Raw genomic sequence first — 27,974 nt, forward strand, 5'->3', positions numbered from 1 at the left:
GAAAATTGAGTCAGTGAAAAGACAGCCATGCACAAATTAGTCAGGCATTTATTAAGCACCTAATATGTACTGGCACTCTGCTAGGGATTGGGCTTACAACCAAAAGGATTAAAACCACCCCTCCTCTCAAAAAGCTTAACTAAATACAAACGTGTGTGTGCGGGCATGTGCGTGCATGTGAGTGTGTGCGCGTGTGTGTGTGCGCATGTGTTCTGCGCTAACGAGTGGACGGAGGTCGTCTTTGTTCCCGTGATTCTCGGCTGCCCTCTTGATGTCGCCGCGGTCAGCATTTTCTTTGTTGCTCGCTTCACACAGTCTCCCTTTACCTCTCCGCCATCCGGCCTCGGAGAACACTCTATTCAGCCCGTCCCGAGCGCTGGACATTAGGTTGTTTCCCATGGTAGGAGCGGAGCCGCCATAAACATTTTTGTGCAGAGTAGAGCCTGAGCGTTGGTGGATCTTGGGAAGAAAATGAGTCATCGGCTTTTGACAAAAATGAGTAAATATTCCCGGGGAGAAAACCAGAAAACCTGCGGGCGGGCGGGCATCATCAAGGCTGGCGTCACGCTGGCATCCGCAGTCGCCGTCATGCCCGTGTTTCCTTTTCGCCCTTTGTATGAACTCGGAGGAGAGGCCGAGCTGACCGGCGAGCGGGCTGTCGAGCGGCCTCCTGGCATTGACGGATTTGTCCGTTTCCTCCTTGACCTGGTTGCGTCCTGTTTCTAGGGAATTGACGAGGGTCCCGAAGGGCTCAGACTGATTTCCGACATCATCCGGGAGAAGATGGGCATCGATATCAGCGTGCTGATGGGCGCCAACATCGCGAATGAGGTGGCGGCTGAGAAGTTTTGTGAGACCACGATTGGTAAGGGCACACGCGGAGGCCAGAGCAGGCAGCCATCCTTAGCTCGGAATTCCTTGATACTGGGGAAAGTCTTGGGTTCAGATCTTGCCACGTACTAGTTCAGTGATCTTGGGCAATTCAGTTCAACCAGCACTTACTAAGCAACCGCTTATACCGCGCACTATGCTAGTTTGGGTGGATGGGGCAGAAATAGATCCAAAGACAAAACAGAACCGGCCCTGCCCTTAAGGAGCTTAGATGCAGAATACACACAGAGTGATTTCTGGGAGGTCTGGTAAGAGGCGTGGTTTGTTAACAGGGCCTCCAGAGGACCCCGTAGAGCCATGCTGCCCACAGCTCAGATTCACAGGAAGCAGCCCTGGGGTACAGTGTAGTACAGTATACAGTACTGGGGTCAGAGGCCTTGGGTTCAAATCCTACCTTTCTGATCATGGGCAAGTCTGCCAGCTCCTCTGGGCCTCTGAAAGGGGGAGGATGGACTTGGTGACTTCTTAGTGATCTCCCTGGAGGTATGTAAGGTGGTGGGGCTCAGGAGGGACGTTATTATTGAACCGTGGGGGCGGCTCTGTCCCAGGGCTCTCCCTGATGTGTGGTAAATGACCCGAGCCTCAGATCCTCATCTGTAAAAGGGGGCATTGTGCGTGTAGCGAGCCTCACAAGGTGGGCTTTGCAGTGAGGATGCCTTTCCTTCAAACTTCAGCAGGCTCTGGCTTCCTCTAATTGGCACAGCGCAGCTCTGCATCTCGGCCATCTACCGGGAGCTTTGATGTTCCATTCCCTGGGGCCGGGAAGTTCTCCCTGGGTTCTGGCGCTGAAGGAAAGTCTCTGGGCTCTTGGGGGGATCGAGAGAGTCGCTGTTGGCACAGGCGCCTTCGCCGGCGTCATTGTCATTTATTCTGTTGTGATTTGGGGGCCTTTGCCTGCGAGGCTCATCTGTGCTGCAATTATGGAATTAGGCCGGCACACCTGTTAAAAAGCAGGGGGGGGAACCCCACGAGTTAATCTGCACGGAATGTGATCAGGCCTTGGGAGCCCCCTTGGCCAGAAGTCGAGTCAGGAAGACAGCCTTGGGTGCTAGCTTTGTGACCCCAGACATGTCACTCTCCTGCCTGGGCCTCAGTTTCCTCATCTGTAAAATGAAGGGGTTGGACCCTAAGGTCCCTTCTAGCTCTAAATCTGTGACCTGTGATCCTGCCTGGACCTCCCTGGATTGTGAAACTCTTTTCAAAGGGCCTGAAAGTCTCATTCTTTCTGCCCAGGCACCATGTCCTAAGAGCAGGAGTCTTTGTAGAGGAAGGGCCGTTGGTTTAGCCTTCTGTCGAGGCTACTAGGAGGAGGTGGTCTCAGGCCTGGCTGTCTGGAGGGGCCTGCTGGGCCGGGAGCCTGTGGCCTTGAGTGCTGGAGGAGAATAAAGCCTGGTCATCAGCCTGGTCCTGACCAGCCTCGGGGGTGGGAGCCTGAGATTGTGACAGCGGGGGCTGTTTGCCTGGGGAGTCACACCAGAGGGGAAGCTTAGAACAGAGAGGTTACTGTTTTCAATCAGCATGAGTTGTAACTGATTTTATTTTGATGGCCCGAGTATATTGGACCCGGGATTTCATTGGCACAGGGAGCTCCCCGTGTAGCCTTTCTTCATCAAGGCAGCCCCTTCCTTGCTCTGCATTTTAGACCCTTATGGGGTAAATGATTTGACCAGGGTCACACAGCCAGTATGTGTCAGAGGGAGGTTTGGAACTCAGATCTTCCCACCTCCAGGTCTGGCCCTTGCCCAGTGTGGGGCAGAGATGGGTGGATGGAGGGGGCTCCCAAATGCAAGACCAGAGCTCATTTGCACCATCCCAACCTACCAACGGTCACAAAAGCTTTTAAGAAATACCGACCTCATAGTAACACTAACCCTGAAGGTAGCCCACACCTGAGCTCCCCCTCCCCCGCCTCCCAGCGTGCCTCCCTTTATCCAAACCCAATGCATCGCCTAGCCGATGGGCCTGGGCTAGCCCGTGAGCCCGGGCTAGCCGATGGGCCCGGGTCCAACTCTTGGAGCAGTCAAGGATGAAGACAACCAGTGGCCCCGCCAGACTGTGCAGTCTTCGCTGGCCTAGAAAACTGGGGTAACCTGTCCAGCAGGGTGATTATTCCTGGCCTGGGGCGCCTAGCTTTGATCTCTATCTGCTCTGTGCCGATGCTTTTCCTCCTCCTTCCCCCAGCCCCCTTCAGTCCTTACTCCACCTGCTGTCCGCAGGTGCCCAGGCTGGCCTGCCTTAGAGGAGGCTGTGACGCTTGCTGCCTTCCCTGGGTCATTCCTCTGCTGCCTGACCTTGGGATTCTGGGTCTGGGCCCTCCCCCTCCCTCCCCCACCCTACCATTAGTTTTGCGTAATAAAGTTGCCTTCCTGGTTCTTTGAGGCGGGGTCTTGACCCTAGAATGCTGTCACAGACACTTGTTGGAGGGGGTGTCCAGAGACCCCTTCCTATACCACAGATCAACTGCCAACTAGCAAGGCACAAACTGGCACTGGAACTCCAGTTGTTGTATGGGTAGGGATGTAAGGGGAGTCTGGGGAAAGGGGGTGACTACTGGGGAGGAGCTGAGCGGAAGGCCAGAGACAGCCCCAAGTGGAAGGGAAGAGGAGAACGGGGAGGGAGACCACCGGGAGACGGCCAAGGCAGGTGCTTTCTTACTGCTCTCCCTCTCCTTTCATTCGATAAGCATTTATTGAGCACCTACTATATGCCAGGCAGTGTACCAGGCACTGAAATACAAAGCCCCAAAGGAAGCAGTCCCTCCCCTCATGGAGCTTATGTTCTGTGGAGGGAAACACGGACGCAGATCAGTGAAAATAACAAATATGACAACGTCTGGTTACTGCAAGATAATTTTGAAGGGAAACGCTAGTAACTAGGAAGCCAAGTGGTTCAGTGGATAGAGCATGGAGCCTGGAGTCAGGGAGACTCAGCTTCCTGAGTTCAAATCTGGCCTCAGACACTTCCTGGACAAGTCACTGAACCCTGTTTGCCTCAGTTTCCTCATCTGTAAAATAAACTAAAGAAGGATGTGGCAAACCACTCCAGTTTCTATGCCAGGAAAACCCCAAATGGGGTCACAGAGAGTGAGCATCTGGTATCTAAGGGAGACGCTGATAAACCTCATTGAGGAGGTGTTGGAGCCCCACCTTTACAGAAGCTCGGAGTTCTCTGAGGCAGATGCAAGGGGGAGGACACTTCAGGCCCACGACCCCTGGAACTAAGGCCTGCAAGGGCCGGGGGGAGGGGAGGGTTTTAGGCCATTTGGTCCAGAAGGGGAGCTGTGTGAACAAGTCTGGAAGTGAGGCCAGGGGCAGGTTGGGGCAGGTTCTCGATGCCAAAGAGGAGTTTGTATCTTCTCCTGCAGATGAGGGGGCCGGGAAGCTTCATGAGCAGCGCAGCGCCGCGCCATGGCCGCAGCCCCCTCGCTCGTCCTTGTGGACGATTCCTCGGGTTTGGAGCACAGAGATTCTGGCAGGAGTTGGGGTGGTCAGTGAGAGCGAGTAAACGTGAGAGAAGAGCCCTGCTGAGGAAAGGTTGTTTCCCAGGGGATGGTTTGGTTTTCTTGTTTAATTCTGAGTCACAAAGCCCCTTCTTCAGAACGCCCCCAGGCAGTAGAACATGGGGAGAATCCTCTTCTGCCTCTGAGGAAATCAAGGCCCAGAAGTCCGCTGGCTTGGCTGAGGTGAAACCTGTTAGTCTGTGGGGCCGGACTTTGGCGGGGGGCTCTCCCAGCCCGGGGTGGGAGCCAGGACATCTGCTCACAGCTTCTCTGGAGTAAAGATAAAGAAAAGGAATATGGAGAAAGGCAGAGAGCTCAAACCCATAGTGAGAGAGAGGGCACCAGTGACTGAAGGGATCAGGAAAAGCCTGATGTGCGAGGAAGAAAGGGGCCATGAGGGTAATGGGGATGGTGAGTGGCTCGGGCATCCCCCCCCTTCCCTGGAATGCATCCCAGCCTCAGACACTTCCTAGCTGTGGGACAGTGGGCAAAACTCTGAACTACTGCCTGCCTCAGTTTCCCCATCTGTAAAATGGGAAACACCTACCTCCCAGGGTTGTTGTGAGGATCCCATGAGATAATATGTGTAAAGTGCTTTATATATGTATGAGCTCTCATTATAAAATCCCTTCAAATCTCAGCTCAAAGCTAAACAGCTTAGCTGTTTGATTTCACTGTTTGATTTTTCTCCCTTCACTCCCCCTAACCCGAGGTGCAAATGCCATCTCTCTAGAAATAACGAGTATTACTTTTCTTTGTAGATGTTTTTATACCCAATAGAATGTAAGCTATCTCCAGGGCGGGGGGTGGGGGGGGGTTGTATTGCTGTCTCCTGTGCCTGACACAGAGAAGGTGCTTAATTAATGTAAACATTGATATCACGGCGAGCTTGGTCCATGCTTGAAGCCCCCCCCTCCCCCCTCCGTTGGTAGGACCCACCTAGTCCCCTGACCTCTCTTTGGAGAACCCTCAGCCACCTCAGTGAGACGATCATGCCTCAGAGGAGGAGGGCTCCCATGGACAACTTAGTGCCCACCTCCTAAGTGATGAGGATGAGGATGATAGCTTGTATTTGTGTGGCAGTTTAAGGTCTCCCAACTGCTTGAGAAAGAGCATCTCATTTCACTGTCCCAGTAGCCCTGGGAGGTAAATAGGGCAGGTATAATATTCCATTTCACAGACAAGAACATTGAGACTGAGCAGTTAAGCTGCGTCCATGATTAAGCAGCTGGAATGAATGAATGAAGGAGCATTCCTGTGCGATGTGCCAAGCCCTGGGGATCTCACATTCTTGATGGGGGCGACCACCCCTGAGCCAGGGAGGCATTTGGGCTTGGAAAGTCATGTCACCCCCTTTGGAGTATAAGACTGTGCTGATTTGATTATAGCTTGGGGGCTGAAAAGAGGAGAGACACTTTGCCTCTCTCGGGCATGTTCTCTGTCCTTCCCCTCCTCCCTCCTCAGAACCCAGCAGTGCAGTGCCACCTCTCCGGGAGGCCTTCCCTCATTCCTTCCCCTTGTCCCGTGTTCCATCTTGCAGGGGTTTTCTCTTTTTTTATTCCAAACCCCCCCGCCCCCCCCCACACTATGCCTTGGGGCTGCCCCAGCCTTCCCTTCTTTTTCTTCCCTTCTCTCCTCCTGTTTCTAACTCAGTAACATTGTTTAACTCATTAAGACGCCCCAGTGACCCTCTACTAGGCATTATTTGTCATTGGCTTTGGAAGCAGAGACTTGCCATCTGTGAGGACTATACAGACTGTTTAAACTGTTCAGTAGGAAACATTCAGCAACAGGATGGTGGGGACCCCCCCCCCCCAACATTTTAAATCTAGAACTTGCACACGAATGTCAATATGCTTTAAAGATTTCTAAAAAATCTCAGTTACTTGTTACAAGAGTTTTGTGTTTTTTTTAACCAAAATAAACAAACAAAAAAGAGAATGAGAAGTCTTGGTTGTTAATGTCTTTTTTCCCTCTGCCCCTCAATAACAGGCAGCAAGATCCTGGAGAACGGGCTTCTCTTCAAGGAACTCCTCCAGACCCCAAATTTCCGAATCACCGTTGTGGACGACGCCGACACGGTAGAGCTGTGCGGGGCACTCAAGGTAAAGCTAATTCCAAGGTGCAGGGCGGCATGAAGACGTTGCAGATACAGCCCAACAATCATTTTGCAGGTTGAACTGGGGTTCTTAAAAATAAGTGGGTGATACTCCAGGCCCTCATGGTGTAACAGGACAGATAATGAAACCTGCCTTTTACCTGTTGGTAATGGTTTTCCTTTTTTTCTTTTTTTTTTTTTACATCATTATCACTTCCCCAAATAGAATTCTCTCTTCTAACAAAGTAGAATTAAGTAAAATGAATATATTGGTTATATGGGACAGTGATCAGTGTATGTCTCATTCTGTACCCACTTTACCATTCTTCCCAAAAGTCCTACCCTTGATCTTCTAAGAAATGAGAACTCTCCTTCCTGCCTGGTTTGTTTGGCTTTTTTTTTTTTTTTTTTTTTTTGTTGGTGGAGTGGGGAGGGAGAATGGGGGCTCAGGGCAGGAGGAATAGAAGAACCAGTTTCTTGCCTGAACTGGTATAGGTGCTCGAACCCCTCCCCTGTGCAAATTGAAAAGCGTTGAATTGAAGCTAAGGCAAGTCTTGGGCCCCGACCAGCTTCTCCCTCTCTCTCTCTGCTTATGTAGGGGGATGCTTGCCCTGCCACGTTGGCAGTGCCTACATTTAAACACTAGCTCAGGCGACTGGACTTTTGTTGGGCCCTTTTTTAAATGTCTGTTTAATGGTCCTTCATTAAGGTAATGACCGCTTGACAGCAGGGGGCACCATTGACATTGGAAAGTGCCTAATTGCTTGGTGGTTGCCCTGGAAACTCCAAGGCTGGTTTTTAAGTGCAGCTGGTGAGTGGTGTGTGTAGCTGGAGCCTGGTGAAATCCTGGCTGGGACCAAGGGGGCTCCTGGCGAGCTCCAGCTGTCAGCTATCACATGGACGGCCCATGTTCGGACTTGAAATAGACAAGAAATGTTCGCTGGCAAAGAGCCTGGAGGTGGGTGTATGCTGGCTACCATTATGCAGAGCGAGTCTTTGGAAGGAAGAAAGTCGGTGAGAAGCCTTTATCGGCCTCCCCAGAATGGGCCTGGGAAACTCACTCAGTAACAGAGGTTCCTGCAGGCTTGTGTTCTGGGTAACGGAGAAACCACAGCGAGAGGGACCTTTGGAACGTCAAGGTCAGAGCTCAGAGTCGAGAGACTTTTAGAACAAAACATGTTAGAGCCAGACCAAGCCTACAGGGCCGTGGACGTTAGTGCCAGACTGGACCTTTAGAGCCAAGGTCAGAGCTGTGAGGGACCTTCAGAGTAAATAGTTTGAACTCTTCAGCTGTGGAAACTAATGACTCCTTCAGGGCCCTCCAGAGCTGGGTCCAGGCTTTCATTCCGTGCCATCTTCTTTCTGCATTCTGCCCACCCTGTTCCTCCAGCTGTTCCTCACATGTGTTTTATGAAAGAGGGAAGCCCTCGTTGGCCCCCTTGGGTGTTACTGAACTGAGAACATCCTCCCCTCAGCCCCAGTGTTGTAGGGAGGATGCTACCATGTTGGGTTGGCTGGTAAGGCCTCGGGAGCATACAGTGCCTTTAGCTCTGTGTGTGTCCTTATGTTCCTGTGGCATGGCAGGCAGAGGGTTAGTCCAGAAGTCCGGCGTCTCTCTTTTTGTCCCCTTTGGGTTTGGAAGAGAGACTTCGCCATTCCACCTTCGAATGAGGCTGGTTAGTCTTGTGCTTGCAGCAAACAGGGAGGCCCCGAATACAGCTGCCTGCTGGAAGAGTGATAATTTTAGCTCAGAAAAGTCCACAGATTTAGCCGCCACCTGTATCATGGTAACTCTCACGGCTGGCTGGACACCAGGGACACCTCGGCCTGTGGGTTTGTTTGTCTTTTGCCAGATGCCTCTGATAGAAGGAATAGGCATTTTAGGGACTGATCACAGGCAATGGTATTCTATCTGTAAGGGAGGTGTACCCTCTAAAGTGGGGGTGGGTGAGGGGAGGGGACACAGGCAGCAGAAAACCCGGGTGCAAATCCTGGCCCTGACACTTAATACTGTGTGACCCTGGGCAAGTCACTTGACCTCAGCTTCCTTGGCTGTACAGGGCGGGGGGACTAGTGGGTGGTTTCCGAGGCCCCTGAACCACGCCATCACCCATTCAGCCATCCGAGGCGTTCTGACCGTCTGACTGTCTGACCGTTTATCGGTGCTTGTTTAGAAACTCTCACGGCTCTTTCCTGAGTGTCCCCCGGGTAACCAGGAAGTCAAAGTTGAGCAGAGCGCACGGGTGCGTGCGGCCCCAAGGGCCCCCTGGGCCCGCGAACAGTTGTGGGGGGGGTGGGCCGCGCCCGCCTCTCCTGCAGCTTGTTGTGATCACCCCCAGAACCACGTTGCTCCGTACCCAGTCACACGAGCCTTGCCATGCTTCTCTGAATTCCTCCTGATCCCTCAAGAAATGCCAAGTGCCAGCACTGGAAGAGCAGGGGCAGAAAATGAAACGTCCTCTGCCCTCAGCAAGCTCCCGTTCACATCTTTTCTTATAGCAAGCAAGGAAGGGAAGGAATAAGCATTTTTATAGCACCTACTATGTGCTGGGACTAGGCACTGTGCTGAGCGCTTTTAACAGATACTATTTCATTTGATGCTTACAACAATCCTAGAAGGTACGTGCTATTATTATTACCATTTTACAATTAAGGAAACTGAGGGCAGAGGTTAAGTCATTTGCCCAAGATCACACAGTTAGCAAGTGTCTGAGGCTGGATTTGAACGCAGGTCCTCCTGATTCCAGGCCCAGTGCTCTATCTACTGTGCCACCCGCTGCCTCTGGAATTATTTCCTTACATTCACAGAAGAGTTTTCTGCCATTTACCAGTAGATGGGCACCCACTTTGTTTCTTGTTTTTGGCTATCACAGAACAGTTATGAGGGCCCTTTGTGCCTGAGACCTCTTTCTGGCGGCACCGTCTATTGGACGCTCCAGTCTAGATTTAGAGCCGGGAGGGGCCTTAGGCACAGAGGATTTAGCCCCCTTTGCTCTAAGGTGAAGCATAAACCCTGCTTAGCGTTGAAAGCTCTTCCCAGCTGAGGCCCTTCCAGCCTCAGTCCACCCTCATCCCCTTCCTGACTCTGCAGTCCGGCCGAACACGCCTTCTCTCCCTTTCCTGACACAGGACACCCCGCGGCCTTGTCTGTGCACAGCTGCCCTTGGCCCGGGCCTCGCTGCCCCTCTCTTGTAGACACAGCTCCCCACACCACCCTGGGCAGGAAGCCCTCCTGGATCTCCCCCAGACTGCCTCCTGGGCATTCTGTTCATGCTGAGTCTTTACATTCATTGTCTGTGCATGGACGGTGTGGCTTTGGTGTGATGGGTTTCATGTGCTACCTAGTACGTTACAGGCAGTGCCTTATGTCGGACAGGCATGTATGCATGTTTGTGTGCACGTGTTTATCATGCATGTGCTTGGAGTGTGCGCACACACGTACATACTATTTGTGGGCATGTACATACGTGTGTGCACATACACACGTGTGCACACATGGCCCCCCAAAAGAAGGGGGGGCTCCTCGAGGTCAGACCCCTTTCATTCTTCATCCAACGTGCCTCACACTGAATCATGCTTGTTCGTCCATTGATGGTCATGGGGGTGCTAAGTGCCCGGGTCACACTGGGAGCCAGCCCCGTCACTGCCTCTCCAGACAAGTTCCTTCCGCTTCTCTCCACACCCACCCTCGGACAAGTGCAGAAAGGCCGTGGAGTCCTCACTTGGGAGAGAGCTCTGTGTGGGGGGAGGGATGATCCTTTTTTTTCCACATCAGTAAGAATCCCAAAGAGCCTGTAACTCCACAGTGACCCCCCCCAGTGGGTGTGGAAGGCATGACCGACCCACGGGCAGGATTCATGGGCCCCTTGGAAATTCCTGGTCTTGGGGGAAGGGCCGAGTGGCAGGGGTGGCCTCCTGTCCCCAGCTTCGTCGCTATGGGACAGAGCTTGGAAGCTAGGTTAGTGCCGAGCTCTCAGGAGCTGACGCCCACTTCCAAGCCGTGTTTTTAAATGTATAAAAATACAGGGGATTACAAAGGAAATCTCTTGAAATGAAGTTATAAAACTGCTCATAAAAACTGCCCCGACTAAGGTGGGCCAAGCCCAGGGGCGGGGGTAAGGGGCCGCTCTTGCCCCAGTCCGGGCGGGTCCCAGCCCTTCTCAGCCTCCATGTCCACACCATCACGTGCTGCCACCCCAGCATCCTGGGGTCTCCCTTTTGCCTGGCTGCCTCCCTGAGGGGTGTGCTGTCCACCACCTGACCTGTGCTCCCACCATTGAGGATTTGTAAAGAACAAACGAGTCCCAGGCTTGAAGGTGCCATCCCCAGCACTTAGCCCAGTGCTGGTACCGAGTGAGCGTTAATGACTCATTCATGCGTGTTGACTGGCTAACAGCCTCCTGCAGGAGATGGTGCTTGAATAGTCTTGGTTTTTAATATTTCATTCTTTCAAATAAAAATCTATTTTTCTCCCTCCCACCTCTCCTCTCCTCCACATCGTAACCGAGGTTGAGTCGGTTAAGTAAGGATTACACAAATTTGAGAGTCTGAGGCTGGATTTGAGCTCCGGTCTTGCCAAGATTAGTTTCAGTACTAGGCCCACTGCACCCCGCCCAAGCTCCCACGTCAGGGAGGCTAGAGATAAAACGTCTTGTGTGAGGAACAGAGGGGAGGCCAGTTTGGCTGGAAAGGTGAGACAGGACCGGGTGGCAGTGGGCCTGAATCTCTGCGGGGTTCAGCAGCACATCCTGCCGCTGCCTGTGGGAGGGAGCGCAAGGATGCGGTGAGCGCCGCAAGACTTTCAGTGATGGGTCTTTGTGATCGTTCATGCCCTCTCTAACTCTGCGGCTTCTCCTTCCTCCCCAGAACATCGTGGCGGTGGGAGCCGGCTTCTGCGATGGGCTCTGTTGCGGGGACAATACCAAGGCCGCCGTCATCCGCCTGGGGCTCATGGAGATGATCGCCTTCGCCAGGATCTTCTGCAAGGGGCAGGTGTCCACCGCCACCTTCCTGGAGAGTTGCGGGGTGGCCGACCTGATCACCACGTGCTATGCGGGCCGGAACCGGAGAGTGGCCGAAGCGTTTGTCAAGACGGGAAAGGTAGTCGGCCTGCCCCTCCCTCGGCCAGTTTCCAGGACTTCCAGGGGAGCCCGTGCCCTGGGGGATGGGGCAGGGTTGGCCTCGGATCCCTGAGCCAGCCTGGGCTGGGGACGGCGCGCTGCTTTATCTTCAGCGATGTGCTGGTGGAGCCCTGGCCGGGGGCATCTCTGTGACGCTCGTCGTCATGACGGTTTGGGTTTTTGGTTTTTAAGGCCATCGAGGAGTTGGAGAGAGAGATGCTCAATGGCCAGAAGCTCCAGGGCCCTCCGACCGCCGCAGAGGTGTATCGCATCATCAAGCAGAAGGGGATCCTGGAGAAGTAAGTGGCTGCTTCTTAGGGGGTGCAGAGCGACGGGCGCATGCCCAGCTCCGCGGGGAGCTGAGGTGGCGGTCCTTAGCCTCATCTGCCGCTTCGTCCCGTGGTGCCTTGATGTCTGACCAGGGCTGCGGTTCCATTGGCTGCATTCCTTCTCCCACTCTGGGTCACCAGTGCGAGGACGTTGCTCAGTACTTTGTATGTCAGTCATTGAGCTTCTGTTCCACACCCGCTGTTTGTCGGGTGCTGTGATAGGTGCTGGGGATAAGATCCAGAGACCAGAAAGAAACAGTCCCTATATTCAAGGAATTTACGCTCTACTAAATTACTCCAGAGCACATGCTTTTTACCTAAATATAGCTCTTGACGTTGAGAACAAATGTTCATGCCCTCACTAGTTTGGGAGCAGATTGTGGGGATCTTTGCCCAAATGCCAGGCTGAGGACCCTGGATTTTATCTAAAAATCAGCACGGAAACATGCACGTGTTTGAGCCTGGCTGATATGCGTCAGACACGTTCCTTAAGAGGCTAGTTTGGGGGGCAGCTGGGTAACGCAGTGGATAGAGCACTGGCCCTGGATTCAGGAGGACCTGAGTTCAAATCCAGCCTCAGACACATAACATTTACTAGCAGTGTGACCCTGGGCAAGTCACTTAACCCCATTGCCTAGCCAAAAACCAAAAAAAAAAAAAAGCCAATTTGGGCAGCGGTGTGGAGGGCAGTTAGCGGAAGGGTGAAGGTGGAACCCAGGAGGCTCAGGTGAAGCCTCTACCACTGATGCGGGGCGGGCCGAGGGGTGGAGAGGAAGGGGCTGGCCTTCCCCACCCCCCACCACCCCCAGTCATGGCGCTCCTCCTCTCCTGCAGGCCTTCGGGGACCTTACTGCTTCATTTGTGATCTATGGCTATGAGGAAGCTCCCCTGCCCAGTACAGACCAGCCCCTGCTCTCACCTCCCAGGCAGGGATGTCCTGGAGAGCAGAGGCTGGGGCTGGTGCCGCCTCATGTCCTTCTCCTCTCTCCCTTATTCGCTTGAGAAGTAGCCCAAGAGGAGTGAGTGCTTTGTCCTCTTACCCAGTGACTCGTCTTTTAAGAGATTAAAATAGACGTCATCGATCCTTTTAAAAACTGCCTCACGTTTCAGGCGGTCTCCTTCCCCTCTGCCTCTCCAGGGGGCCATTGAGCCATAATACCAAAAAAAAGTCTGTTTCATGAGTCCGCCCCCATCCCCCTGAACACGGCAGAGACTCAGGGGGAGGCGTCTTCTCACCTCTCTTCGAGGCCACGTTTGGTCATCGTGAGCTCTCAGCACCTACGTCACCTTTTCATAGAAGCACGTTGTTCTCAGTGAGCGTTTATTAAGTGATAGGGAGTGATCACTGATGCCAGTGAGAGGGAGAAAGGCAGAACAGAGCCCCTGTCCCCAAGGAGCTTCCAGCCCAGCCAGGGAGACAGCGGGGAGAGAGGAACTCTCTCTCCCTCTCTCTCTCTCTCTCTCTCTCTCTCTCTCTCTCTCTCTCTCTCTCGTGTGTGTGTATCTTCAGTCTCTGTTGTTTCCATCGGCACCGTTGTCAGTGCTCTTCCTGATTCTTCCGTCTTCGCTTTGCATCTGTCCGTGCAGGTCTCCCTTTGCTTCTCTGCATCCATTTCACTCATCGTTTCTCAGAGCACAGTCATGCTCCGTGACATTCATCGGCAGGCTGTTTAGACATTCTTTGAGCCGTGGGCGTCACTGCCTTATCTTCTAACCAGTAATTTCATGAGTCCAGGGGGGCTCTGCCGCACCATGGCGCTCTCTTTAAGAAGCAAGGCTCCTGACGTCTTTCAGTAACATGGGGCTAGGATGGCAAAGTGAATTTGCAGATTCCCTTCTTGTCCCTGTTATCCACAACAACCCAGCGTGTCAAAGAGGTGACTCAAACCCTCTTCTTATCGAGATCGAGAGGAGGAGGAAGGCCAGGAAGGGTCCTTTTTGTATTGGAGACCAAGGACACCTAGGGGCCCCTTCTCAGAGCAGTCTGTAAATGTATTAAATAAAATACATAAGATTCCAAAGGAAAACAACTAAATTGAATTACAGTTATCAAAATTTTAAGAAACCAAGCCACACATCCAGGCTAAGAGTTTTATGTCATTTTTCGTAACAACAGTGAACTTAGCTGAAGTCGAGGGGCTGGGGAAATCCCCAGGTTGCATGACGTCAGGGTCATCTGTCACACAGCGGTCCCCTTCCCTCCCGCCTCCCCCAGCCGCTGGCGCGCTCCCACCCAGAATGACCTGGGATCATATTCCGGCTCTCCGCTAAGAGCTCCATCCTCCCTTCTAGTCTCAGTCTCACCTTTGTGAGGTGCTACACCTTAGCATTCTGCCTAGCTCATAGCAGGCACTGAATAGATGCTTGTTGCTTGATTGATCGGTGACCCGTTTTCAGTATAACCTATGACTTCCATCTTGAGATTGTGTAGGAAGAGAGCACCCCTGCCTCGCTGGCTCTGGTCAGTTGGTGTGGCCGGGTCGTCGCCAGGCTAGCCTCTCACCTGCTTCCCAGAGAAGCCTGTTAGAGTCTGCAGACGGCCGGGTCTGTCTCCTGACGGCGCTCTGTCCCTGACCTTTCCTGGGGTCCAAAACAGCATCCCTTTTGGCTGGAGTGGCTCAGGCCTTTCCTGGCCGTGGGCTTTGCTGCAGGTGTCCCATTCATTCCTCTCTCTCCAGCACTTGCCTCGTGTGACTTTATTCACTGGTGCGGAGTTGGGGCAAAATAAAACTTAATCCTTTGCTTTGGTGCAGGGGCGGGGAACCTGCGGCCTTGAGGCCACATGTGGCCCCTAGTGGCTCGGGTGTGGCCTTTTGGCTGAGTCCAGATTTTACAGAACAAATCCTTTATGAAGGGGATTTGTCCTGTGACGTTTGGATTCAGTCCTAGGGCCTCACCTGAGGACCTAGAGGGCCACAGTTGGCCTGGAGGCCGCAGGTTCCCTGCCCCTGCTTTGGTGCTTTTTCTGATCAATTCAAGTAGCAGTGGGATCCTAAGTTGCTTCTTCCAGCAGTCTGTAGCTGGGTGGTCATGTTGATAAGTGAAACAAACTGGGAATAACTGAAGAGATTGTGGGATTTTCCTGTGAGGAATTCAGAGAAGATTGGGGAAGACTTGGATGAGTTGATGCAGAGCAAAGAAATCAGAACCAGGGGACCTGTTGATGCCACGGCTAACAATGTAAATGAAGATGCTGAAAAGCACCTGAACTCGGAACGCTGGCTTACCCGTGAAGTCAGCTGGAGGGCCGAGCCTTCCTGTGCCGAGCCCCTCGCTCCGTGCCTGTCATGTGGGCGTGTTAGTGCATGCTTTGGAGTGACCAGCGGCAGGAGAATTCTTGGTTCTGAAGGGAACAAACAGGTGTAAAGGAAGGCTTGGGAGGCAGAGTGACTTTTTTGGGCGCCATGCAAGCATTAGCCTAGATGGCCTGTCTTACCGCGTCCCCTTCTCCTCTCCCTCCAGGTTTCCCTTGTTTACGGCCGTCTATCAGATCTGCTACGAAGGTCGACCAGTCCAGGAGATGCTTTCCTGCCTTCAGAGCCACCCGGAGCACATCTAACGGACGACATCGCCATGTGCCGGGTGGCCTCTGCCTTTCCAAGCGACCCCCAGGCTGCGGCAGCAGTGACGGTGAAGGCCAGACGCTCCTTGCCTGACATTTTACTCCAAACGTGAATGTTGGTGGATTTCTCCAGGTTCATTCTTTTCTAGCCCAGGTGGAGGAGGATGGGTGGATGGATTTGTGACTCATTTCATTGGCCGAGATGTGGATGTTTAAAACACCATCATGCAAATGTTGCACAGCTCTCCCTGCGTGTGTGTCTGTGTGCGTGTTTGTCTTCTGTGTGTGTGCATGTGCATGCACCTCAAACCCACTCCTGTGGATTTTTGGATCCGTTTTTTGGAATTACTCCGTCGTGGTAGCTTGGGAGATTGGGACTGTCTTGTTTCTTGTTGTTTGTTTTTAAATTAAACTCATTAATATTAGGTCTTTGGGTGGAGGGCAATTTTGTTTTTAAAAGACAATTAACCAGCATTATTGTGGTGGGTGGAAAAGAAGGAATAACATTTATCATCTGTTCAATGCTCCAGATATACAATGAGAATTTTACCTTGTGCAGTCAAGTCAAATCGGCAAGCATTTATTAAGCACCTACTGTGTGCCAGGTACTCTGTTAAGTGCCATGGGGTGAGGGTGGGAGGGAGGCAGTTACAAAGAAAGGCACAAAAACAGTCCCTGCATCCAAGGAGCTTACAGCCCAATAACAAAGCCAGCATTGTTTTTTAGTAATACTGTTGGATGTGTTTTTTTTTTTTTAAATGACATTTTAAATCAGGTTATGCCACCTCCATTGTTATGATCATCTTGGTTGGCTCTTTCATTGGAAGTCCAATGGCAGTGGCAGTGGGCTGGTGTGGGGCCAGAGGCCTCTTCTGCCAGGTTGCTTAGGCTTAGAATTTTCAGAGCAACGTTGAGAAAACTGCATGCCTCCCACCCACCGCCGCTTCCAGAATAGTTTTCTAAGTCTGCTTCGGGCCTTTCCCATCTCTGTGTTGCCACCCAATAAGACGCTTGGTGTAAATAGCATCTCTTCTTGTGCCTGCTACAGCTCACTAGCCTTCAGCATCTCTGGGCCAAGCCATCTGCAGGCTTCCATGGCCTGGCCCCCTTGGTGTGCCTGGCTTTCCAAAGGTTTCAGTACCGCCATCTTGGAGGCCTGGTGCAGAATCAGGCCTGTATGATGCCTGCTATTCAAGGCCACTTCTCTCCTCCTTGGCCTCATCAGTAGTCTAGCCATCCTGTGTGTCTCTGTTTGCAAAGCTGTGAAAACACTACAGGTATGATTTTTAGCAAGATTGAAGTGGGAGGAGAAACCTGGATGAAAAGCCCTGACCTTTGGGCCTCCATCACCAGGGAACCATGATTCTCTGAAGATGACCTGGCCATGGCAGGTCAGGGAGGGCCTAAGAAGATGACCTTGGCTTTTTCCCTTTTCCACATCCTCAGCTCAGTCGCTCTGCCAGCCAGGGATGAGGGCCAAGGGGGTAGACAAAGTCCGAGGGTTCGCCAGAGACCCGGGGGTGGCCAATCACGCACATTAAGACAGACCCATCTACCAGTGTAAGCCTGTCTTCATTTCAGAAAGCTTGCTCTGGGCTCATGGCAATCTTGAACTGGCTTGTTAGCCTCCTCCTTGGTCCCTGTGAGAGACTGGGCATTGTGGTGGCCATCACTATCCGCTCAGATCTCCCACAAATTCTTTATGATGCATTAAGGTGACTCCAGAAGCCAACAGAACCTAGGAGAAATCAGCCTCGCTAATGCGCACATTATGTATCATGTGGTTTTTTTTCATTCTGGGATTTGAATGGGCCTGGGTTCAGCCAGGGGGTTTGACTCATTTCTTTTGCCCACCCTCTAGCACCTGACAAATAGTAAGGGAACAGGTGAATGTCTCCAGGCATTCAGGGTCTGCTCAATCACTTTCTGAGAAACATTTGTTCTTTATTTTTGCTATTGCTGAAAATGATTGTAGATGAATGTTTTATGGGTTTTTAAAAAACTCCATCCCAGATATCACTGGGCATTTTAGAATCAGAAACATGGACACCTGTGAAAAGCACATAAAATGCCCCAAATTGGACCCGTTTTCCTGCTATTATTCTCTTCATTGACTTCAAACCACTTGACTGGTGGGAAGCCTTTTAAAAGTTTGTACATTCATACAAAAAAGTTGCATTTTAAGGTCCCTAAAGGGCTGTCCACTGATCAGGGGGTCTCCTGTTGCAGCTTAATTGTGGGGGGCGGTTGGGGTTTTGTGGATTCTCCTCTGCATAAGTCTCTCTTACTCTGGGTTTTATACTTGAGTATTTTTTTTCTTTAGACAGGCCCTGGTACCACTCCTTCTGAATAAAGTCCATTTAGACCTTAGACATATACAACAGCCACGCAATATGGAAAGGGGCAGATTCTTTAAGAATTTTGCGCCCTGGCGATTCTATTCATTGTTCCACTGGTTGTATCCATCTGCTGACCCCCTGTGACCTTTGGTCTGACGTTGACTTGTGTTACCGCTTCCTACTAACTGGGGGATGCCCACTTGTGAATGGGCAGACCACGTCGGGTGCCTTGCTAAGCGTGGCTGACAGCAGCACGGACCCAGTGTCCACCTCAGATTTCCCATCTAAGAGTGGGATGAAAGAAGGACCTAGTTTATAAACTGGTCTTGCAGCTGTCATGGTCCCGTTGTGTGGACCAGGCGGGTGATGGGGAAAGGAGATGGTGCTATAGTGAGGTGCCCATGGACGGAAAGAATGTTTTCCATTACTAAGCTTACTAACCATCATTTACTTTTACATGGATTGTATTTGTTTGCCTCTTGTAGATGGGCATATGATTAGAAGCTTGGTACAATAAACATTTTATCCCCGAATCCCAGTCTCTGTGGTTTTTTTTTTTTTTTTGGTGGTGGTGGTTTGTTTTTTTGGGGGGGTTTTTTGAGAATAGAAAACTGATCTTGGAGCCAGGAACACCTGTTTGAGCCCCACCTCTGTTGATTACTGACTCTGTGACCCCGGGCTGGCCCTCATCTATAAAATAATAAGAGGGTTGGACGTGGTCTCTAGTGCCCCTGCAGTTCTAGATCTGAGACCTGCCACAGTGGAGGTGAGATCACACACCTTCCTGGGGCGGTTTTTATCCCCTTGTGGTGGGTTGGGTTTTGGGGTTTTTTGATGTCAGTGGGGGAGTACAGTTAAAGGCCGCGTGGATTGTGACATCAAGTTGAGCAATAGTTTTATAAATTGTAAAGCACTCTGCCCACGCACAGTAGATGGTCCCTGAGGCCGGCCTCCAGGCCCAGCGCCCGGTGACCGGCTCTCCCACCAGAGGTCACCGTTGGGCAGACAAATGCCCGCTCCTTCCAGGCCCCGGCACAGGCCCAGACGGGATCCCCACCCGGTATTGAACTTGGCAACACTTTCCGAGAGTTTTTAGTACTGGAAGTTCACCGTTCAGCCTCAAGCATCCCTGACTCTTCGGTACTGAGGATAGAAGGCTTTTCACTTGATTCAGAGTTCAGTCCACTGGCCTGGACCTAATTTGAGGTTGAGGATTTTCCTGGTTTCATCGACTAAAGGGATCCAGCCAGAGTCCCGTGGTGTACAGCTGGGGTCCTCCCCAGTTCTCTGACACCAAATACTGGGCCCCAATGTGGAACTCCAGCTCATATCTATCTTAGGATCCTACACAGTCGTGAACCGGAAGGAATCTGAGCCTGGGGTCACCAGCCCATCTATTCTGGCCGTGCCCCATTCTGCCTGCTCCCAGCAAGCATGCTGGCTCCTCTTGGAAGGGCGACCCGGGGCTGGGGTCTACTTTCTCCCCTCCACCTTCTCCCCTCGCTTCTGGGTCATAAATATAATTTATCAGTGTCTATGTGGGAGCCCACTTAGTTCATCCACCTCCTTCTATATAACAGACTGAGAGGGAAAGAGATTGTCCCAAAGGCAGATACAGACAAAAATGAAACTGTTCCTGCCCCTAAATAGCTTACATGGGGGGGGGGGGCATTTATTAATTGCTTGCTGTATACAAAACATTAGGGATACAAATAGTAAAGTAAGATAGTCTCTGCCCTCAAACATTGAATGAAAAAAGCATTTGCTAATCACTCACTGTGTACAAAGCAGTTACAAAGGGCTTACATTATTTTTTAAAGTGTAATTGAATTTGGAACTCCAGCCAGTGTCCATAGGATCGTATATAGCCAAGAGCTGGAAGGAACCTGAGGAGGGGCAGAGGCCCCAGCGACCTATGGGGTCACCCAGCTGGTCATCGTCTGAGGCAGAATTCCCATCCGGCTCAGCCCTCGGCCCCAGGACCATCGAAGCATTGATTTTGTACTAGAAGGGCCCTTGGCTTTCACAGGGAAGGAAACACCCAGGCTTCGACCCAAGTGCCTGAGGTGGGATTCAGACCTGGGCTTCCCAGCTCCACCTTCAGCTGCCTGAGGGGCTGGCCAGGCCCAGAGAGACCCCCATCATCTGTCGGAGCAGCAGGGGAGCTATTGAACATTACAGATGGGGACACTGAGGCATGTCTCAGTCCCAGGATCTTTCCAGGACCGGAGCTGCCATCAAGCAGTACTGATGCCTGTCATCAGACCGGCCGTGGACACCATCTGTGTCCATTGGAGCACTCCAGAAAGCCCCACTGGGGCTCCCAAAGTCATTTGCTATTCTCTGGGGCTTTTTAAAGAGGAAGGGGAGAGACCAGGCTGCCCCAGGGCCTTCATCCTCTGGGTTCAGCTTACAGCTGCAGGCCCGTTGTTGGAAGAGCGTTCTTGGGCAGTATTGACTGTGTTAGTAAAAGGCCGGTGTTTACCCCAGACTTGCACCCAGGCCTTCAGAGCCAGACACGGATGGTGAAGGAAGTACTTCGTCCCCCAGCTCCAGTGCCGTTTCCAGCTTGATCTTCACAAAAGCAGCCCTGGCAGCCTCCCATGAGGATTTCCTGCTGTCACCCCCGTCCCCTGGCAGATGAAATGACAGGACAGGACCAGACTGGACCTGGGATCGCTCTGATATGGGGAGTTCAGGTGAGAAGCCTGCTGGGCTGCTTAGCCTCTTGGACAGTGGCCTAAGTCAGTAGGCAGGTTAAATGATTTGTCCAGGGTCACACAGCCAGTGTGTGTCACAGGTGGGACTTTAACCCAGGCCAGATCTCTATTATACCACACATAAGAGTCAGAAATCTAATAATGTTTATGTCATAATCAATTTCAATAATCTTGAAATCTAACCATCTCAATTATAAGAAAAAAAATCAGTGGAGACCACAAATGAAGAACCATTAAATGTTTTAGAAGAATAAAAGAGGAAGTAAAAATGGCCCAAAATGGACACCTTCCTTTTTAGTGATTTTTTTAAAATTAAAAGTGGCAAGCGTAATGGAAAAATAAATAGTAAGCTGTACAAGGGATGGGACCAGTGATTTCATTGGTACAAGGAACTCCCGCCTAGAGCACAGAAAAGTTAAGTGACTTGCCCAAGGTCACTCTTGTCAGACATGAGACTTGAACACATCATCCTGGCCTCTAGGACTACCCTCTCTTTAGCACACACGCTACCTCAAGATACACAAATGACAACAACAAAAACTATACCCCAAACCTGAAACTCCCCTTATTTCATTTAAAAAAGATATCTAATTTTAACAAAGTGGGGAGGGGGGAATCTTGTTCATTTATGTGTCCCATTCAGATTTTTTTTTACGTGTATTTTTCCAAATTTTGTTCCTATCGTCATTAAGAAATCTAGGTTAGTTGGTAGAGTACTAGACTCACATGTAAGTTGGAAGGGACCTTTGAGGTCATTGAGTCTAACTTTCTCATTTTACAATTGAGGAAACTGAGTCTTAGGAGCATTCAGTGACTGATTGAGGTCACATGGCAGACCTGGGATCCAAACCAAGGTTCTCAGACTCCAAACCCAACTCTTCCCAGTCTACCATGTTGGGGTGATGAGATCCTGGGTTCAAATCCTACCTTTGAAAGCTATGTGATCCTGGGTATGAGTCACACCTTCTCTGATCCTCAGTCAGCTCTCTCGGACTTCTCTGATAGGCCATAAGGGGCTTGTGGTCAGTGTCCACGCCATACTGATCCTGCTTCCTTCACCCTGTATCTCTTCATGTGAGCACCTGTATTTCTTCATGGTGTCCACATGTGAGGTTTCTCATGATGAACACAATTCCGTCCCCTTTGGGCACCTCCATCTTCATTCATTCCCTAATCACCGGACTCCTATGTTGTTCCTGAATGAGATTTTTTTTCTGCCTGAGCCAGGCTAGTGTTTACAAGTTTAAAAGTCTGACAAATACAGGGGTGGTATATACTCAAAAACTTTCCTGGTAAAGAAGCTGTGATTTCTTCCAAGTCTGGAACACCTTCCCTTAATGCAAAATTCAACCTATCTGGGACTTAATAAACATTTATTAAGTGCCCACTATGGACCAATAAACACTTAAGTGCCTACTATCTGCCAGTAAACCTTTATCAAGCCCCTACTATACACCAGGCACAGTGCTAAGCTGCTTAGTGAAAAAGTCCTGAGGCACTAAGTTGAAGTTAGTTCCTCAGGGTCACACAGCAAGTTTCAGAGGCAGGATTTGAACCCAACTCCATGCCTCGCACCCTGTTCACTTTGTCATGCTTTCTCTCAGGTATGATGGAATATTTACAATCAGATCTAGGAATTTTTATGCTTGGAACAAAACATATATGACTGACTACACAGGAGCTTGTTATAATCCAGAATTGGTTAGCTTACCCTTAAAATTTTTATTTATTTTATTTTTAATTTGTGAAATAAAAGAACCATTTGCATAAGACAGTAGACTAGGGGCAGCTAGGTGGCACAGTGGATAGAGTTACAGCCCTGGAGTCAGGAGGACCTGAGTTCATATCCTGCCACAGACACTTGACACTTGCTAGCTATGTGACCCTGGGCAAGTCACTTAACTCCTATTGCCTCCCCCCCCAAAAAAATAACATAATAGACTAGCTCTTTTAACCCTATGAACTAATTAGTCTTGCTAATTAGATGCTAAGCTCTGTTGTTTCTAGCTGCTGAAGTGCTCATAGAATCGTAGGTTGGGACTGTTGAGGACATCTTGGGGAAACTGAGGCCAGAGAAGTTAAGTGACTTGCTTATAACACTACACAGATAGCAGGTAGCAGCTGATCAATAAACATTTATTAAGCACGCGCTGAGCCGAGTGGCAAAGCCGTGATTCACACCAAGATTTTGGGACTTGAAAACCCAGTATTTCATCACATCTCCTTCACCCCTCTAAATTCAGGCACGGGGAGGCCAAGCCCCATCTACTCTGCCTGATCTTAGTTACAGGTCTAATTAGGCAAATGTAAATTGGTTTCAGGTTTGACAGATAGCACAATCTCACACACCTACTTTATCTGTTCATCTATTCCAAACCACTTAATAAGCCCCTTCCCATGCTCCTAGAACAAGGGAGGAGCCTGGCCCCTGGGCCAGTTCAAAGATGTCTCCCAATCGAGAATCCAGCTCTCAGTCTAAGGCCGTTCCCAGTCTAAGGCCCCTTACCTTGAGATACCAAGGGGAGTGACCCCAGGAAAGCACCCGAGGACCAGGAGTTCCTGAAATCCCCACCAGGTAGGTCTTACAGGTAAGTCTTTGACCCACTTCCAAAGTCCCCAGTTCCTCCAAGGGGCCCAGTCACCCTTGCTGTCCATGAGCCCTGACTGTCTCCTCTGTGTGACGGCCAGAATCTGGACTCAGAGTCCATCTCTAAGTGTCTTTTTCAGAACCAGCAGGCTCATCCCTAAATCTGGGACGCTTGAGGCTAAGTGCCCAGGTAGGTTTCCCTAGAAATGTCCTCCATGTGCCCCGCGGTCCTCGGTCCCCACCGCCCTCCCTCTGCCACCAGGCAGCTTTGCCAGATTCAAGCAGGACCAGCTGTCGCTGACAGCTGGATTTCTGATCTTCCGGACACGTATGACCTTGATAAAGTTCTTTGCCGTTTTCATGGTCATTAGCCGCTTCTTGTCCCCTTTTAATCAGTGCTGAAATGTCTAAGCCATCCTGCAGTCTGGTGACCCTGCTACCTAAATCATAGGATCCTAGAACTAGAACTGAAAGAAAACTCAGAAGCCATCTAGGACCCCCCCCCCATTTTCCAGATGAGCAAACTGAGGCCCAGGGAGCTTGTGACCCGCCCAAGATGACACAGGCAAAAGCATCCCAGGGAGGATTCAAATGAGCCCTGTTCTCAGGGTCCAGAGCTGGAAGGGGCCTTAGAAGCCACTGAGTTTAGGGATGAGGGACCCGAGGCTCCCGTTTGTTAAACAGCCAGTGGTAAATAACGATCCAGGGTCAGACAGGTAGCGTCAGAGGCAGAGCTCAGAACCCAGGTCCGATTCCAGCTCCCTAACAATTTCTAAGCCACTCAGCCTTAGAAAGGAAGTCGGGGGCAGCTCGGCGGTGCAGTGGACAGAGCACTGGCCCTGGAGTCAGGAGGGCCTGAGTTCAAATCCATCCTCAGGCACTTCCTGACTGTGTGACCCTGGGCAAGTCACTCAACTCCAATTACCTCCCCCCAAAAAATAATAAGGGCATCAGCCATTTATTGATTCTATTCCTCCCAGGAAGAGTGGTCTTCTTCTGGGGCAGGGCCAATGTATGGGGTGTATGTGCACTGTCCACAAGCCCCCACGACCACCCCACCCTCACCCGTGTGATAGGGTGGAAGGGACTGGACGTGCCATCCCTTCTTTCATTGTCTACTCCTGCATCTGCAGAGGGGACCCTGCTTCCTGACGGGCCAATCGTGTGTGTCTGGAACGCAGAAAAGGGGTGCAAATCTCCACCCTTGGCTCGGGCTTGTTTGGCCCTCAGGGTGTTAGCAATATGTCTCTGTTGCTAAGGCTCGGAGAATAGTATCCACCTCGGTAGAAAGAGAGAGAAGGAAAAAGAAGGCAGAAGGAGTGAAAGAAACATGGGGTAGCGGACTGAGAGTCAGCAAGCCCTGGCTGTTTACTCGGCCTCTAAGTGCCCCAGGAAAAAAAGGATTATGATGGAAGAGGATTTGGAGCCAGAGGTGCTGCATTTGAATTCAGCCTCGGCCACTATCTGTGTGACCTTGGGTAAGGTGTCCTCTCTGGACCCCAGTCTCCTCATCTAGTGAATGAAGGCGTTGGATGAGACAACCCCTAAGAATCCCGCAAGTTGGCCCCCAAATGGCGGTTAAGGTCCAGTCGCTGTTTAGTCCTGGCAAAGTGGAGTCTAAAAATTAAAGAATCAAAGTGCAGGAAGAGGGGTTAAAAAAAGAAGATGATTAATCTTCATTTCCCACTACACCAAAGGTCCCATTCCCCTGTGGCCTCCCTCTAAATTATCTTCAAACCCATTGTCTCTCCACCTTCCTCTTCCTCCCTCTTTGTTTTTCTCCTTTTCCTCCTCTTTCTCTCTCTGGGCAGAAAAAGAAAACTGATGTGTTTTATTTAGCCTTGTTGTCCTATTAAATAAAGTCTTGGGTTTCCTGTTCTATTTTTTCCATTTTTATTGATTTGGCTTGTTTTTGCATCACCTCCGTTTCCAAATATACCCTTCCTCCCTCTCCCCGAGGAACTCTCTCTTGTAACCAGCAATGAGAAGGAGAAAGAAACAAAAAAAAAAAAATTTAGTAAAACCAACACCTCCACAGACAGAAACGTGCTTTCCTTCAGGTCCCTGGTCCCCTGCCTCGGCAAAGAAGGAGCATGCTCATTTTTCTTCTCTCCTCCTGGGCCAAACTTGGTCATTATAATTACACAGAGTTCTGGTCTCATTCCCTGTTCCTAACGTAGATAGTAGGTAATGGAATGACCTTTCTGTCTGGAAGGATTTAAAAAAAGAAAGAAAACCTCTCTCAAATTGAATTGGGGTTTTTTTGTGTGTTTCTAATCTTCAATTGATTTTTTTTTCTCTCTCTCTCTAGGTCAGTGACCCTGGTTATTAAAAAAAAATGCCCACCCCAGCCTTAGGATAAATGAAGTAGGGCGACTTTTATGAACTGGGCAGAGAGCTTTTTATAGCCACGTCGTGCTCCCCTCACAGGTAGAAGTATTTCAGACTCATCTAGAGAGCTGCCAAACAAGATACATTCCTTTGGGGAGAGGCAGTGCTGACCCCTGGCCAGAGCCTGCATCCAAGTGGAGCCCTCGGGGAGAAGAGGCAGGCCTTGCAGTGGGGGGGTGAGGAGGAGGAGGAGGAAGAAAGGAGAATGGTTGGTTAGAGGCCAGAGAACTGGGATGGGCCTGAAATTTTTCCTATCATTGGCTTAAGGTGCTTTAACCCAATTCAATAAATATTTCTTAATAAACACACTGTTTGTTAGATCCTGCAGATGCAAAGACCATCTCTTCCTTTGTGGAGTTTACATTGTAGCTGGGGAGGCGGGATGCCCAGGTAAATATAATACAAGGTAGAGAATAATGAAGACAGAGGGGGGAGGGGGAAGCTGGCTTCCGAAGCAGGACGACCCGGTTTCAGGGCACACTCTGACACAGGACTGGTTGGGTGGCTTTGGATGAGCCGCGCAGTGCCCTGGGAGTCTCTCTAAAATGATAAGTGACAGAGAAGTAGCCCGCCTGAACTAGGAGATGGAGTTTCCCCACCGGGAGCTCCCTATACCAGATGAGATCATCTGCATCCCTATCCCCAGGCTGCAGAACAGTGACAGGTGTGACCGGTGTGTGTCAGTCCTATTGCGGCTTGGTGTCTGTGGTTTATTTCAGTCTGGACAGGGGCTGCACTGGCACCTGAGGCGAATGAGGGAGAGACTGACCAGTGGGAAATGAGGGTTGGCCTTCCAGCGACTGTGGCGTTCCTAGGGATTGAGGCAGGAGGTCAGCCTAGTGGTCAGCCTGGCTCAGAGCTGACCGTGGGGGTGGGAGTAGCAAAGCCCTGTCTCTCCCTCATTCTATCCCATGAGGCAGCTGGCCAGTCATCATTTATCCATTTGGGGTTTTTTTTGTTTTTTTTTGTTTGTTTTTTAACAAATCACAAGTCACAAAAATAGAGCTGGAAGGGTCCTCAGAGGCCTTGTGATCCAACCTCCTCCTTTTATAGATGAGGAAACCAAGGCCCTAGGAAGGGAAATGAAGTACTCAGGGTCTCTGGTAGTAAGCATCAGACCGGGGATTCGAACCCATCTCTGATAATGAAGCATGATAATGAAGAAACTAAGCCCAAGGCTACACGGCTGATAATCGCTGAGAGGGCACTTGAACTCACATCTCCTGACCCGTTAGTCCAATCAATCAACAAATCAGTCGGGAGAGGAGCTGTCCAAATGGCCAGAGAGTTCACATCTGCAGTTGGAGGACCACCGTTCCTAATTCTAGCTGTCGTCCTCAGCAGACCCGCCTATGCAGCAGGTACGCCGATGGGGGCAGAGCCTCAGGTTTGTCAAAGAGGAGCTTGTCTCCCCTGGCACCCAGAGGGCCCGTGGGGCTCAGTCCTGGCCCGTCAGCTCCCAAAGACAAAGCTACTTCATTCCTATGCTTTAGCTTGGTTTCTGGGTTACTTAATGACAACCCGGCGGCCCACCAGCTGCATGGAGCACTTAACAAAATTCTTCTAATGAGTGAAGATGGTAGTGGCCTGCCTCTTCCCTGAGCAGCCCTGAGAGCATGTCCAGAAGGACTTGGGACAGCCCTGAGCGTGGTCAGGGGCTGGCTGGCTTTTGTTAGACTGTCTCCCCATTGCCAACTCAACACTCAGCTGTGCACTGCTGATAATAATCTTCCCATCCACACGCCCTGGGACCAGAACGGAACAGTCGGCTCCTGGTCTGAAGGAGGTCTGCATGCCAGGCCAGCGTAAAGCTATCAGGAGGCAAACCATTGTCGGCTATCAGATGTCCCCCGTAGCTGGCTCTGGCTTCCTGGGATTTATTTGCCTTTTACCATGTGCCCCACGAGCAATTAGCACAAAAATAGGGCCTTCCGGACCTGGATGGAGAAATCAACAACCACAGTGGCTTAGCAGACCTCTGCTCAAGGCTGACCATCAGACTTGTTTGTTTTTTAGCAGCTGATGTCTTGGCATTTGCAAAAACTTAGAATTCCATGTTTAAATGAATTAAGCAAGTAATTTAACATTGATTAAGTACCCACAGTATACAGAGACCTAGGATAGGAACCAAGAAAGAAGCAAACTTTAGAGCCCTGTCCTCATGGAGCTTATAGCCTATGGTAGAGGGTTTTGAAACATACCCAGTTATCTCAAATATGAAATAATATATGACAACAATTGCTAACACTTAGCTATCTCTTCAAGGTTTGCAAAGCATTTTGTTACATCATTTCATCTGATCCTCACCATAACTCTGGGAAGTAGGTGCTTCCCCATTTTACAGATGAGGAAACTGAGGCAAACAGAGGTTATGTGACTTGCCCACAGTCACATAGCTGGGAAACAGAAGAACTAAGATTTGAACCTAGGTCTTCCAC

General features: G+C 50.7%; 1 protein-coding gene across 1 annotated transcript in view; it reads left to right on the plus strand.

Annotated features, from left to right (window-relative positions):
* The window catches only part of GPD1L (glycerol-3-phosphate dehydrogenase 1 like), a 35,863-nt gene extending 20,271 nt beyond the window's left edge, over window positions 1–15,592 (plus strand). The window contains exons 4-8 of the mRNA XM_027872182.1: window positions 727–865; window positions 6,383–6,495; window positions 11,355–11,588; window positions 11,801–11,907; window positions 15,400–15,592. Coding sequence (XP_027727983.1) covers window positions 727–865; window positions 6,383–6,495; window positions 11,355–11,588; window positions 11,801–11,907; window positions 15,400–15,496 — 690 coding nt within the window. The 3' untranslated portion in view covers window positions 15,497–15,592. The remainder of the gene's footprint in view (window positions 1–726; window positions 866–6,382; window positions 6,496–11,354; window positions 11,589–11,800; window positions 11,908–15,399) is intronic.
* Window positions 15,593–27,974: the final 12,382 nt, after the last annotated feature.

The sequence above is a fragment of the Vombatus ursinus genome, unplaced genomic scaffold, assembly GCF_900497805.2.
Source record: "Vombatus ursinus unplaced genomic scaffold, bare-nosed wombat genome assembly UNPS02014799.1, whole genome shotgun sequence".
NCBI classification, from domain to species: domain Eukaryota; kingdom Metazoa; phylum Chordata; class Mammalia; order Diprotodontia; family Vombatidae; genus Vombatus; species Vombatus ursinus.